The sequence below is a fragment of the Magnolia sinica genome, chromosome 1 (assembly GCF_029962835.1).
Source record: "Magnolia sinica isolate HGM2019 chromosome 1, MsV1, whole genome shotgun sequence".
In the NCBI taxonomy this organism is placed as follows: Eukaryota; Viridiplantae; Streptophyta; class Magnoliopsida; order Magnoliales; family Magnoliaceae; genus Magnolia; species Magnolia sinica.
The window spans coordinates 120,739,012-120,752,784 of NC_080573.1; the positions used below are offsets into that span (position 1 = coordinate 120,739,012).

At 40.7% G+C, this 13,773-nt stretch overlaps 1 protein-coding gene across 2 annotated transcripts; it reads left to right on the forward strand.

The window, feature by feature from the left end:
• The first annotated feature begins 644 nt into the window (after positions 1–644).
• Positions 645–12,711, forward strand: LOC131256060 (DEAD-box ATP-dependent RNA helicase 37-like). Of its 2 annotated transcripts, XM_058257105.1 has the most exons (7): positions 645–1,564; positions 1,677–1,760; positions 7,280–7,522; positions 7,874–8,041; positions 8,238–8,351; positions 11,027–11,627; positions 12,443–12,711. In XM_058257105.1, the coding sequence occupies exons 1-6, from the start codon at positions 899–901 to the stop codon at positions 11,621–11,623; spliced, it is 1,872 nt and encodes a 623-aa protein (XP_058113088.1). In that variant the 5' UTR covers positions 645–898; the 3' UTR covers positions 11,624–11,627; positions 12,443–12,711. The 2 variants fall into 2 exon arrangements, with proteins under 2 accessions (XP_058113088.1, XP_058113079.1); XM_058257096.1 differs by lacking the exon at positions 12,443–12,711 and having other exon boundaries at positions 11,027–12,173.
• Positions 12,712–13,773: the final 1,062 nt, after the last annotated feature.

A 13,773-nucleotide genomic window follows, 5' to 3' on the forward strand; every position in this document is an offset into this window, starting at 1 on the left:
GGGATCGGTACCAAGACCTCAGTCATAGTTATTTTGTCTTTTAACTCGTGCAGAACATCACACATACCTCGACGAAGGAAAACAAGATTGTCATTTTCGTCCAAAACTTTCACTGTTTTCTGCGGTGTGGTCGTCTTTAGCCTTGTATTTATCACATTGTTAAGGATCAAGCACTAAAATCAGCGGAGAAAATGAATGGACGGCGTGGATAAAACACATACATCATGGTGGGCCCACAGCTAGCTTACTGGCTGGTGTTGGGCTTCGCAACCATACCGTGTCGATGGGCCTATGCCCGTACACGCGCAAGTGCCGCTTTTTCACTCGCGTTGGGTGCGTCGCGTAGACGCAATCCCCGGTAGTGGGTGAACCGTTGATGTTCCATACTTCTAAAATCGCACTGATCGGAAGATCCCAGCCATCCGGTCACTGTCCTTTGATCAGGAAAAAAACAAAAATAGCGTACGGCGTACTTTCAGAAAGAGAAGGCGGTATACTTGAGGGATATTATCAGCGTGGCTCGCCACGTTGGGCCACAATCGATGGTCGGCTGCGATCCACTATATTCCTGCCACGTGTATTAATTTCGAAAAAAAATAATAAATAAAACCCTTATTTCCGATAAAAGCCTCTCACTCCCTTTATATTTTCTAAAAAACCGATCCCTTCCCACCAAAAAAAAAATATCTGTGGAAGTCAAAAATGGAAATTTAGGGTTCACATTTTCTAGCGTTTGTGAGATTTCCTAAAAGAGGAGACTTTTGGAGGTTTTCTCATGTTTCTGTTGTAAGATTTCTAGGGTTTTTGAGGGAACTCGAAGTTCTAGCATTTTTAGGGTTTTTGGATTCAAGGCATTGCAGGGTTTCCGAGGAATTCAAGGTTTTCAATTCCTCTTACAATGCCGTCTTGGGCCGATTCTGTCGAAGCAGCACCAGAAACCCTAGCTGCTCCTCGTCCAACCCGTCCTTCGTACGTGCCTCCGCACCTGCGGAATAAGAATCTAACGCCTACCGATAATTTCCCGGTTCGGCATTCGAACGAGAACTCGAATTCAGCTGCCGGGTTAAACCGGTCCGGCAGCCGAGAATTCGGCCGCCCGGGCCCTGGCCGGTGGGACCGCGGGCGAGCCCCTCGTGAACCCAACCCTTTTGATGTTGCGGATAAGATGGCCGAATTGGCGGTTTCCGAGGAGGACAGCAGCGTCGGGATCAATTTCGACGCGTATGAAGACATACCGGTCGAGATGAGCGGTTCAGATGTGCCGCCGTCCGTCAGCTCTTTTGCTGAGATAGATTTGGGTGATGCGCTTAACCAGAATATTACGCGGTGTAAGTATGTGAAGCCGACTCCAGTCCAGCGCCATGCGATCCCGATCGCGCTTGCTGGGAGGGACCTTATGGCCTGCGCCCAGACAGGGTCGGGGAAGACAGCTGCATTCTGCTTCCCTATCATCAGTGGGATCATGCAGAATGGTCCGTCACCGCCGCAGCGCCCAGTGCGCGGCGCAAGGACTGCATATCCACAAGCGCTCATCCTGTCACCAACTAGGGAGTTGTCGTGCCAGGTGCAATGTTGTAATTATGCGGTTTTAAAGTGTTTGATTTCTTGCTGTTTGGGAATTCTAAAATCCCTTTTCCGCAGTTAATTAATTATTTATAATTTTTGTTGGTTTGTAGATACATGAGGAAGCTAAGAAGTTCTCATATCAGACTGGTGTCAAAGTTGTTGTTGCATATGGAGGAGCTCCAATTAATCAGCAGGTTTGCTGTTCCCTGCTGTTTTTAGAATCCTTATTTGTTGTCTGGAAAACTCACAGGGGATTAAAAGGGGTTAACTTTATCTATCCTGGTGATATGATTGTGCACGTGAAAATCCACCTTGTCCATCAGGTAGAACCTCACCCCTTGTTTGGTCTTGATCCCAAAAGTCAGTCTGATTCAACACTCACCAGTTTAAAATTATACAGAAACCACTACATTCTTGTGGTATGGCCCAATTGAATTTCCGAATGATGGGGTTTTTGTGCAGTCGTTTCCATCTTGATGAGGCATACCAGAATGGATTGGATGGCATATAGAAAAATGGTGGGCCTTAAAAGGGATTTTGGGAATGGTGAGAAAATCAGATTTTGGGTGGATTCTGCAGCTCTAAAAGAGATGTTTCCTTCCATTTTCAGTCTAGCGCCAGATCCATTCATTTTGGTGGCAAATTGCTTCTCTCGTATTGGAGGGGCGGTTGTGTGGGAGCCCCCATGCAGGCGTCTCCTTCAGGATGAGGTGGAAGAGTATGTTAATCTTTGGGATTGTCCCAGGGTATCGTGCCGGTTGAATCTGATCCGGACTAGATGGTGTGGAGAATTGATAAGACCGCCCCATTTTCGGTTAAATCTTTCTACTCTCTTTTACATAGTGTGGATGGGATTGTCCCAAGTTATCGTGCCGGTTGAGTCTGATCCAGACTAGATGGTGTGGAGAATTGATAAGACTGGCCCATTTTCGGTTAATTCTTTCTACTCTCTTTTACAGTGTGGATCACCATAGAGATGAGTGGGGCACTCGTTTTGGGTGATCCTATCCTGTGCCTGCAAAGATTCAAGCTTTTGGGTGGCTCGTTGGGAGAAAGGAAGTTCTTACCATGGACAACCTCTAGAGAGGAATGGTGATCCCTAATGTTTTTTCAATGTGTATGCAAAATGAAGAGGCCGTAGATCATCTCTTCCTTCATTGTCCCCGGTTGGAAGCGATATGAGCTGACATTTTATGGCAGTTTCAAATGCTGTGGAGTCATTCTAGATCTGTAGTTCAATGTTTGTTAGCATGGCATGGTGTCAGATTTAGTCAACAGAAGAAAGCACTTTGGAGAATGGCTTTGCTCATGGTTTGGTGGGCAATATGTGAAGAAAGAAATGTGAGGTGTTTTAATAATTCCAACAAGTCAGCGGAAGGCATTTCCCAAAGAATCAGATTATTGATTATCGAATGGGCTGCCTCGGTTTCTAAGCTTGTAGTATGGAGTTTCCAGGGATGTTGTTGAGTTGCCATCTCTGCATCTCGTTTTGCTGTTTTTTCTCTCCTCTGTTCTTTGTTCCTTTTTAATAAAATCTCATCATCTTTCAAAAAAAAAAAAAAACGATGGGCCCTACACAAAACTAATGATGGACGTCCTATCCCAACTGTTTCCTATGGTGTGGCCTACCTGAGTTTGGGATCATCATGACCCTTAGGGTAAACATGGGGCAGTGAACCTGATGGATGGGGTGGAGCTCATTAAAGTTCATCTATGTGGTTCTTGTTTAGTAGTAGGTACCTAGGCGAGGTTACTGTTGGGCACTGATGCAAGGTGGCCTAGCGCGGTTTGTTCTGTCTATTGTTGTATGTTTTGTCTATTTTGAAAAATGGAATACAGGAAAAATGATCTAAGTTGGGGGATCAAAAATCGTCTTTCTCGTTTTGCTGGTTGATGCAGTGTTTTAGACACCAGACCAGACCATCTGGTCCAACTGAAACTGCTGGACTCTCCTGTTTGTTTCAATCCAAACAATTTCAGATTTTGAAACTGTCCAAACTGGACAGAACCAATCTGAACTGGCAGTTGAACCAGTTAGTGTAAACAGCTGTGGATGAACTGGTTGGAACATGACTGCTTCACCTTGTTTTGTTTTTGAAAGGTCAGTTTGATGTGATTAACACATCCATGGGGAAGGAACTCGAAAAAACTAAGAAATAGCTAATTGTGGTGTGAATCACACCAAGCTATGAAGCTATGACTATGCATTGTTTGCCTGGTGGATAGAGAAAAAAGAGAGTTGGGAAACAAGTTAGTATAAGGAGAAGATTCTTTATTCCCTTTAATGTTGGAATTTATTCACATAGTATGTAGAGAAGTTTATTTTATTTTGTTTTTATTTTTATTTATTTTTATTTTTAATTTTTTTTTTTTTTTTTTTTAAAAATTTTTTAAATGTAAAAAAAAGGCAATTTGGTGCATTCAATTCCCTATCTCTGCATGTATCATGCTCTCCTGTACAGAAACTGTTGTATTTATTTTTGGGACCAACCTGTTTTGTTCCAGCCTATTGCGTGGATCATGAGGACAAATCTTGATCTAGGCAATTTCTCAGTCAGGAAATTTCTCGGGATATTTTCAGATTTTGAGGTTTTCCTTGGATGCTATGGGAAAATCTCATTGAAAATAAAAATATTTAAAAATATAAGTTATAAATTAATAAAAAATTCTAAAATTTTAGAAATATATTTATATAATGAAAATTTAAGGATTTTTTTATTTTTATTTTTCAGGATATTGATATTTTATCTTAACCGTTTGTGTGTGGATTTGTGAGTTTGCAAATTTGCCAATATTTTGAAAATCTCGCATGAGTATTGTGGTAATATCTCTTTCTATATTTTTTCTGAATTTATTGCTAGATGTCCAAAATCTCAGCGATATTTGTCAAAATGGATTGGATTATACATCACTTGTTAACCACCATGTCACAGCTTCATTCTCAGGCCATGTGGCATTTGTTGTCTCTTTTGATCGATTGATAGTGGTATGCTATCTCATGTAACCATGGTCTGACTCCTCTTTTAGTAGCCTGCCATGTTTGCCACATGATGGAGAGAACGTTTAAATACAAACATGGTTATGTGCTTTCATTTGTTCAATTTTGTTTTGTATACAATTTAATGCATTCTCCATATCTATTTACATTTTCCCCAATTTATATTATACTAGGAGATGGGGGATGTGGGGCGCACCTGTAGAGAGCAAGGTATTCCGTAACGGTAATGATGGGTGTTGCGGTCACAACCGTTACCTTTACAATATGGGGTGTAATGGCCATTACAAAGGCCACCACAGCCACAACTCGAAAAACCTATATCAGCCTTGTAACGGTCCGTTATGGCCTTTACCGGGGGCATAATAGGCCGTTATGGGGCTGTGACGGCCTTTATGAGTCATTTTTTCTGTAATGGCCATTACGACCTTGTAACGTGTAACGGTTGCCACCGTTACCTTTACACAACGGCATTTATGGTCCTGCAACGGCCTTTATGGCACACCATGGTAGAGAGAGTTGGGGAGAGAAACTGGAGGGATAGATGGTGGGAGTCTAGGGAGACTCATTCTATTTTCTCTGAGGTCAAGTAGGTCAAGCATGACGCTTAGGGGGGCACGTCGAATCGCTGAAAGGCCTTGGTGATTCTCCAATTTGGTAATTTGAAGATAGAAAATGGGGTCATGAGCGCTTGGTCCACTTGCAGACTGCCCACACAGCTGAGGGCTTAAGGATGTTTAGTGTGAAGGGACCATGCCTTGGGGAACATGAAAACCTTGAGGCGGTTTGACCATTCACTTGTGGGCCTACTGAAAGGTGAGACTACACGCAGGTGCATATTCATGTAGGGAAATAAAGAGAGAAGGGATCAACAGTGGATGACCCACCCCAACTTTTCTGAATCTATGGCCAACTCAAGCTTTTGTTCTCCTTCGTTTTTAGGCTGATGTGCTAACATGAGCCAGCACAACTGATGCATGAAGTGGGATTTCACACAGCTGTCATGATAGGCCCCATAGAGCCTTTGTTGCGTGGGCTCCCGAATGCTGTGTCTTCTGTGTGGGCTAACACAATGAAGAGAAGAGTGGGTCAGGCTACTCCCACGAAGGAGTCGAAAGGATGAAACTGCCCTTGGGTTGAAGGCTACATGGATGAAGAAACTGAAGGTTACATATGGTATAGACGTGGATGTACTATAATGTACTTAGATAATAATATTCTTAATTTTTTTTTGAGTGATAGCTGTCTTATAATTTATACTATATAATAACGAGAGAAGTATACATACACACTGCAAAAAATAAATTATGCACTTAGTTTTACAGATCGCTAAAACTACACATTATTTGAGGACATGAAACAGCTTTAAACCGAATAAGGTAAGTTGGAGGTGAACTCGTGCTTTCCACCAAACATCCCTATTTTTAGATAGAGGATACCTTTAATACGTAAAGCAAACTCCGACAGTTTATACACATGCATAACGAAATTGTACACTTGGCATGCAAGTAACTCAAATTAAATTGTTTAAATTGCTGTCCATAATGTGATGGACTATAAACCAAAAATTGTACTGATTCGATTAACCAAATGGCTGATTGGTGGACAGTTAAGGCGGTTCAATGAACAATATCCTATGATATGAGTTTACCAAACATCTTACTGATCAGAGTTTAGCATTCATCACACAACATGATGTTTGGATTATGACCCATTTGCAACGGCCTTTTCAATTTGGATGGTTAACTGAGTAGTATACATCCTTTAAAAATAAATAAATAAATAAATTCGAGTAGTATATATCATTTGTACAAGCTCTAAATGTATGTGTATCAGCTGCATACAGTTCCAGAATATCAAATGACTCCCCTTCTACAATCACTCCACACATCTTCTCAATCTTCCAAACGGTTCCTCTCCACATTTGTTGCATGTGCCATAACCCACTAGTTGATAATAAATATAACTACTTAACATATCCACCATTGTTATGATTTAACTGTATATGTGTCTGATTGTCGGGTTTTGAGCTTCAACAGTTTCTGTGGTTAACCTACATGCCTCTGGGTAAGTTACATCTTATGTGAATGGTACTTGGACACTTAAAATCAATATCCTATGATTTGCCCAAAGTGAAATATGAAATATCATAGGTTTTCATTGTTTTTATTGGTTCTAAGTTAATGTGTTTTATCCTAGAGATCACTGGTGTGTCATTGTGCATGGTAACTCACTGCCTCACTTCTTTTTTGCAATCTGGATTGTTGATATGGCGAGTCATGCTCCTATAAGGAGAAGAACAAGCGGAAGTGGAAGAAGAATGAGGAAGAGGAGGGGGAGGAGAAGAAGATTGCTAGGATTTCGGGTGACTGAGGTTTTGAGGTTTTTGGGATGGTCCATAAAATAAAGTTCCCAGCTGCCATATGCTTCTCCAATCTCCATCTTTAAAATACTTCCACATGTTTGCAAATATGTATAGTCTCATGATCCTTCTCTACATTTGGTTCAGCGTACTGACTCTACCCCCATAACATTTTCATGATCTATCCATTAAAAAAAGCAATATCATTTTCTGATTATATCATAAATTAACTTGCATAGTTCTCTCAAGATATTGTTAGCATGTTTTGCACTTGATAATTTGACTATCATGTTTTTGCTGCTTGCTATTCTGTGTATCTGTTTATGCTGAGTGAACTGTTTTTTCTTTTTCAACAGTTGCGCGATTTGGAAAGGGGTGTTGACATTTTAGTTGCCACTCCTGGGCGTTTAGTGGATTTGGTTGAGAGAGCAAGGGTTTCCCTCCAAGCAGTAAAATACTTGGCATTGGACGAGGCTGATCGGATGTTGGATATGGGTTTTGAGCCTCAGATTAGGAAGATTGTTGAGCAGATGGACATGCCTCGACCAGGTTTAAGGCAGACGATGCTTTTCAGCGCCACCTTTCCAAACGAGATACAGGTTGGTTTTTTCGATCATTTAGCATGTCCTTCTTCTGTTGCTTGAAATTTCTGCATAGGATTCTGACCTCCCTTCCAGACTCTGTTATGCCTTGATGCTTCTGACCATGTACTTATTTCCTCCCCCACTCTGTTCTCTTGCCATTTCTAGGGACTGAGTGCGCGCCAAAAAAGAAAAAAAAAAGAAAAAAGAAAAAAGAAAAAATCCGGATGCATAATGCAAGATATTTGATTATAATAATATAATCTGCTGTTGATTAAGTTTATGCTTATAAATGCTCCTTTTTTATGTGTTAACCTGACCTTAAATAGCTAAGACAAGGCTGATGATGGTTGTTTGTTCGTGGTGCAGAGACTAGCGTCTGATTTTATGTCAAATTACATTTTTCTCGCTGTTGGAAGAGTTGGTTCAAGCACTGATCTTATTTCCCAGAGAGTTGAATTTGTCCCAGAAATGGATAAAAGAAGCCACTTGATGGATCTCCTTCATGCCCAAAGAGCGAATGGAACCCATGGCAAGGTACTGGTGGCTTATTCCTAAACGCATGCATGTCTTGAGATCACTGTATTTTCTTTGTGCACACTGGGAAGATGTGGTTGTGCTTGGAGCCCATGTTTGTGATATTGTGTATGCAAATATGTTTGAGATATCAATTTTCCAACAATGTCTCAATTGATTTTGATGATCAATAATATCCATGCTATTTGTGCTGCAGCAAGCTTTGACTCTAGTTTTTGTGGAAACAAAGAGAGGAGCTGATTCTTTGGAGCACTGGTTATCTACGAATGGCTTTCCTGCAACAGCAATACACGGCGACAGAACACAACCAGTCAGTTGCTTTTTTATTCCTTCCGCTCTCTTTCTGATTTTCATTTTTTATTATCTTAGATTTTGTGAATTGTGGTGTGAAAATTACTTTGTCATGTTTACTTAATTTCAAGAGGATCTTGATATTGCTTGATTCCTTGATTTCAAATATGTTTTGAGTTTCTGCCAGATAGTTATGCGATAGGCATTTTATGCTCATATGAGGGCATGGGAGTACTATGTTCACTGATGGGTAAAGTCTTAGATGCTGCTTTGCCAAGTGACTTGAACCAATGGTCGATTCTCTTAGTTGAATGAATCTTCTAACAGAAGATGCTAGACAGACTCTACAAACCCACTACTGCTCTGCTGTCATTTCCACTCCTGGACTTCTAGCTCTGACCAGGGACCACCTATACCCTTTCCAAGGGTCCATCATGACCTCATTTAACTCGGTCAATTTTACACAGTTTGTGGTTCTGTTTTATCCAAATCTAGAATTTTTATGTTCCCATAATTGATAAAGAAAATACTTCTCTTCTATTGAATAGAAAGTATGCTTCTAATCCTTCTATATTATTGTATACAAATGCTTCTTATGTGATCTTGCTTCTTCAAAATTATGGGAACCACAGGTTCATTGCACCTAATTGGCTCCCTTTTCCACTTGAACTCTCACATCTGAATCCTGCTCACTGCCCTGATTTTCTTAGTGGATTCATAGAGAATGAGGATGGCACATTCACTTCTCACTTCTTGGTGAGTAGGACACTAATCTTGCCTCGAGGCAACTGCTGAAATCCAATCCTTTCGACTACAGGCCTAAAGGCATCCCTGCTTTTCAGCTATGCATCAAGCAATGAATAGAGGGTTCAAACTTCATAGAAGAAACTAAATAGGGACTTTGGTTGCAAAGAAAGCCTATTTGAGGTTCTAGCATTCATTTTATGATAAGGTTTTTTATTTTTATTTTTAAAAATAATTTTAAGTCCAGGTATTCATCATATCATCATTTTTGCCTTTCCATGAACAATTTGGTGTTGGATTTTAAATGGTAGATTGGCAAAAGTTTTATGATTGTTTGTGTACCAGACACCAACCTTCCCTCATTTCTCAAGCTACTTGAACTAGCAATGGTAAAGCCTTACATTGACACTACTCAAATATTGACCTCCAGTCAAGTTATTACACTCACACCCAATGCAAACAAAGTTGGGTCACGGAGGGGCAGTGCCGAGAAAACCACAACACACAAACAGGCGTGGATAAAAGTGGAGCAGTATGGAATACCTGTCATGCATTTCGGTAGCTTAGTGAAGTTCTAGTCATAGGCAATTATGTACTGACAAAATTCTCCCCCCCTTTTTTGGATGAAAAGTTCTCTGATTTGCCATTTTTTCAAAAGATGATATTCTCCAAGTAAGTCACAATTTATTCGGTTATTTAAAAGCAGAAGATAAAGAAAGAAGGTATGGTGTTCTAAGTCCCAAAAAGGAAAAAAAATAAAATCGTAGTGAGGGTTTAGAGCGTTGTGTGTCCAATTTCCTCATGAAATGCTACCCAACATGCAATGATTGGGAAGAAGAAAGGAAGAGAGGTGGATGAAGGAACTCGTTAATCTTCCATTCTTCTGCTGAAAATTTCCCGAATTGCAAATAATTGTCTTGCTGAATTTTCTAATTCTAAACTTGGTAGCAGTGGTTAGTTATGTGCTAATGTACCTTTTGGCTCCCCTGTACTAATGTATCTTATGGCTTCTCTTGACAAATGAAGCTGTTTTGCTTCAGGCTAAAGTTTGCTCCCCCCTCACTAACAAGGCATTCCATAATGGTAACGGTGGCTGTAACAGCCATTACAGCCTTTTTTTGGTTGAAAAAATCTGTTTCGGCCTCATTACGGGGACCTTTACAGCCACCATTACCATTACATATCCGTTTTGGCATACCATGTGCTCAAGTACTTGATTTCTGCTTGTTATTGGGATGATCAATGTGGGGGTATAAGCAACATGTAGGTTTATTGATATAAAAGTTAAATCTATGTTTTACTGATAATTTATTCATTTTGCGAATTGTCTTCTTTCAATTATTATCTCATTGGTTTTGTGAATTTGATTTGGTAGCTATTCATTTGGTTGGTTTGCTTTTGCTTATTGCTTTTGTCCTGAAAGTGTTGCATTTTTAGTCTGGGTGGCTGAGGAACTTAGAAGTCCAAGTGTCCAACCCTGGGTAGAGAGTTTTTAAACGTTGGTTAGAAGATTGCGGGGTTTTTGTCAATACTATCTTCTGTTTGGACTCAAAGCTCTTCCTTGCTTGTTGCTAATCTTCTCCAATCTACATATTAATAAAGTTCTTTCCATGCTTTGCAATTTGTCCAGCAAGTTGTGTCATTTGTTAGTAAGGGTATGTTTGGATGCCGCTTAAAAACAAGTGTACATGTGACTTAGAATGAGGCCAGAACAACTGATAGGAAGTGATGATGCACTAGTCACTCTTCTAGCAAGAAAATCATAAAAAAATATAGATTCATAGACTGCTTTCCCTAATTTTTACCAAGCAAATCACTCGTGTCTGCACCTGATTATCACAAGTTCCTCTTTACCTCTATTTGATCTTTGGCATGCTTTTAGGCTATTGTTTTGAGATGCCCCCACTTTTAGGTATGTTGCTTCTCATAATTGCTTGGTGTAATTTGAAGGAGCGAGAACAAGCTTTGAGATCTTTCAAGAGCGGGGTGACACCAATCATGGTCGCAACCGATGTCGCTGCACGCGGTCTGGATATCCCGCATGTTGCACACGTCATCAATTTTGACCTACCGAAAGACATTGATGACTATGTCCATAGGATTGGAAGAACAGGGCGTGCTGGCAAGAGCGGTTTAGCGACTGCATTCTTCAGCGAAGGAAACCAGCCCTTGGCCAAGCCACTTGCCGAGCTCATGCAGGAAGCAAACCAAGAGGTTCCCTCCTGGCTCAGTCGTTATGCTGAGAGATCCTCGTCTTATTATGGCGGTGGAGGAAGAAACCGCCGCTCTGGTGGTGGAAGGTTTGGAGGGCATGACTACAGGAGGGATGCCCCCCCGAGGGGAGGGAGCTCATACTACAACTCTTATGGTGGAGGTGGTGGTGCCAGCTCGTACAACTCCTATGGCAGTGGTACTGGCGGCTCTTATAACTCTTATGGCGGAAGCAACGGTGCTTACAACTCTAATGGCAGCAGCAGTGACCCTTACCCCTCTTCTCATGGCTATGATCTTGGACATGGATCCATTGTTGCGAGCGGCTGGGACTAAACAAGTACCTTCTCTTATCTCCCTCTTTCCATTTCTCAAGACTTCTGTTTTTGTTTCTACTAGTGCTTTTAGGCTGTATATAGTAGAGAATACAGTTTGCTACAACACTAACTTCAGCATGAGATATTCATACATATGCAGAGCTTTGCATTGCTCTTTTGGGGGGGAATGGTTTCTGTAGTAGTCTCACCAGTTACTTATTTTGACCTCTGATTTGAGCCTGTTGATCTGGCTTTTCTGCTCACACTGTCATTTCCGATTGTTGTGCGGATGGTGTCGGTTCAAGGATGATGCGCATCCTTCTTGTTGGTAGTGCAGCAGTTTGCACAGGTATCTGTCATTCCTTTTGTGATTTGCTGTCATGTCTTTGGATATATGTAAAGCACTGGGAATATATTTCTAGTAACAGCATTTTGTGTTGGTTTTTGAGCCATTTGACCTGTGACATTGATTGCAAGGATAGCCTCTGTACTGAAAGCTGGAATGTTGGAAATGTTATTGCCATTTTAAAGTGATGGATGAGAAAAAGGGTCTTAATAGTTTTGTTTGATTTTGAATGTTTGCTAGCAAGCCTTGTTAGGGAGTGCGAGTGTTTTGCATCTCTGGCATGAATACTATACATGATTTGGGGCCATTGGTCTGTTGGATCACTGTTCTGAGCTTTGTGAATTTTGATAATTGATTGTTGGTTTCTGCTCATTGTACATATTTTATTTGTATTTCCCATTTTCAGGCCATTATGTCTCCAGTGCTAACTAAGGATGTTCAATTTCCTTGCAATTTTTTTCCATGTTTGCTTGTATACCTGGTGATTGTCAGGGAGTTATCCAATGCTCTGGCTGCGTGTGATGATTGATGCACAGTCACTAGGAAATGGTACACGTGGAATATATCAACTCAAATTGACTAAATTGTGGAACCTACGGGTGCTTAGTTTCAGTCCAAAAATCAGATTGGGTGGACTATCCTAACCTCTGATTGGTGTACTCTTGTTTCTTGAAATAAGACCATTGGATATTTTCTACCAATCTGAGTCAGATAATCAAATAATCTTAACTTTTGGTTCATAATACATCTAAACTTGTGCACGTAATTTGGCCTGTTTAATTTGAATTATCATATGCAAGGTTTACATTCTTTAAGAAATTTCTAACTGCCTGCATATTGTCCATCACACTCCCAGAGTAGAGAAGTTCTTCTCATGATTGTTAGGTTTGTTATCCTTTAAGGAGGGAATTATCCACAACTTGGCTCGAACCAAATATCTCCTCCATCAAACAATTCCACTTCTAACCGTCAACCGTCACACAAATAATTCTCTAGCGCTTCGACAGCTTATTCTGCTTCACAAGGAGCATTGACTATATTTACCTCTAAACCATCCTTTTGTGGGGTCACATTGGAATGTTACAAGATTATTGCTAATCTTAGTGGCGAAACGTGGTGTGTCCAACCTAACATTGCTGTGACTGCACATACTTGGGTGTTGTTAGCAACCACTAACTAGACTGCTAAATAGGAGTTGTACGAAGTATAGGAGTTTGTTAGGTTTTTGGGTTCGATCCCTTGGCTCAATCGTAAAATGTTGCATTTCAAAATTGAGGTCTCAGCTTTCAGTGAGTGATCAAGTGTTTGAAATGGTTCAAATTTAAGAATCTTTCCATCTTTCACCAAAAAAATTAAAAAAGAAAAAGGAGATGAAAAAGAAAAAGAAATGAATTTTTGAGCATATATCCTTCATGCATGATGAGTCTCATCATATGGGACCCTGGAACAAAGTGCTTTAAAACTTAACGTGTGTGTTGAATGTGAGCTGCTCACAAATGTCTTTAAATCATCCATTCCTTTCCTATATTTGATGATTGCTCAGGGTCATTCATCATTGTCCTGGCCCACCCTTGGGATCATTCATCATTGTCCTGGCCCACCCTTGGCTTTCATCCCGGTGGCCCTTTTTTTCAAGAAAATAGGTCTTTTATGATTTCCAGTTTTGGTTGCATGTCTCTTCTCACGTGTATGGTGTTGTTGGCAATGGCTGTGGTGCAACCTTATCTCCATGGTATTCAGTGCTAGAATAAGTGCCCAAACCGCTCTTTGGGTGTGAACTCCGTAGTGCTCCCCGTCTTGTACTGGTGCACCAGATGCACTCA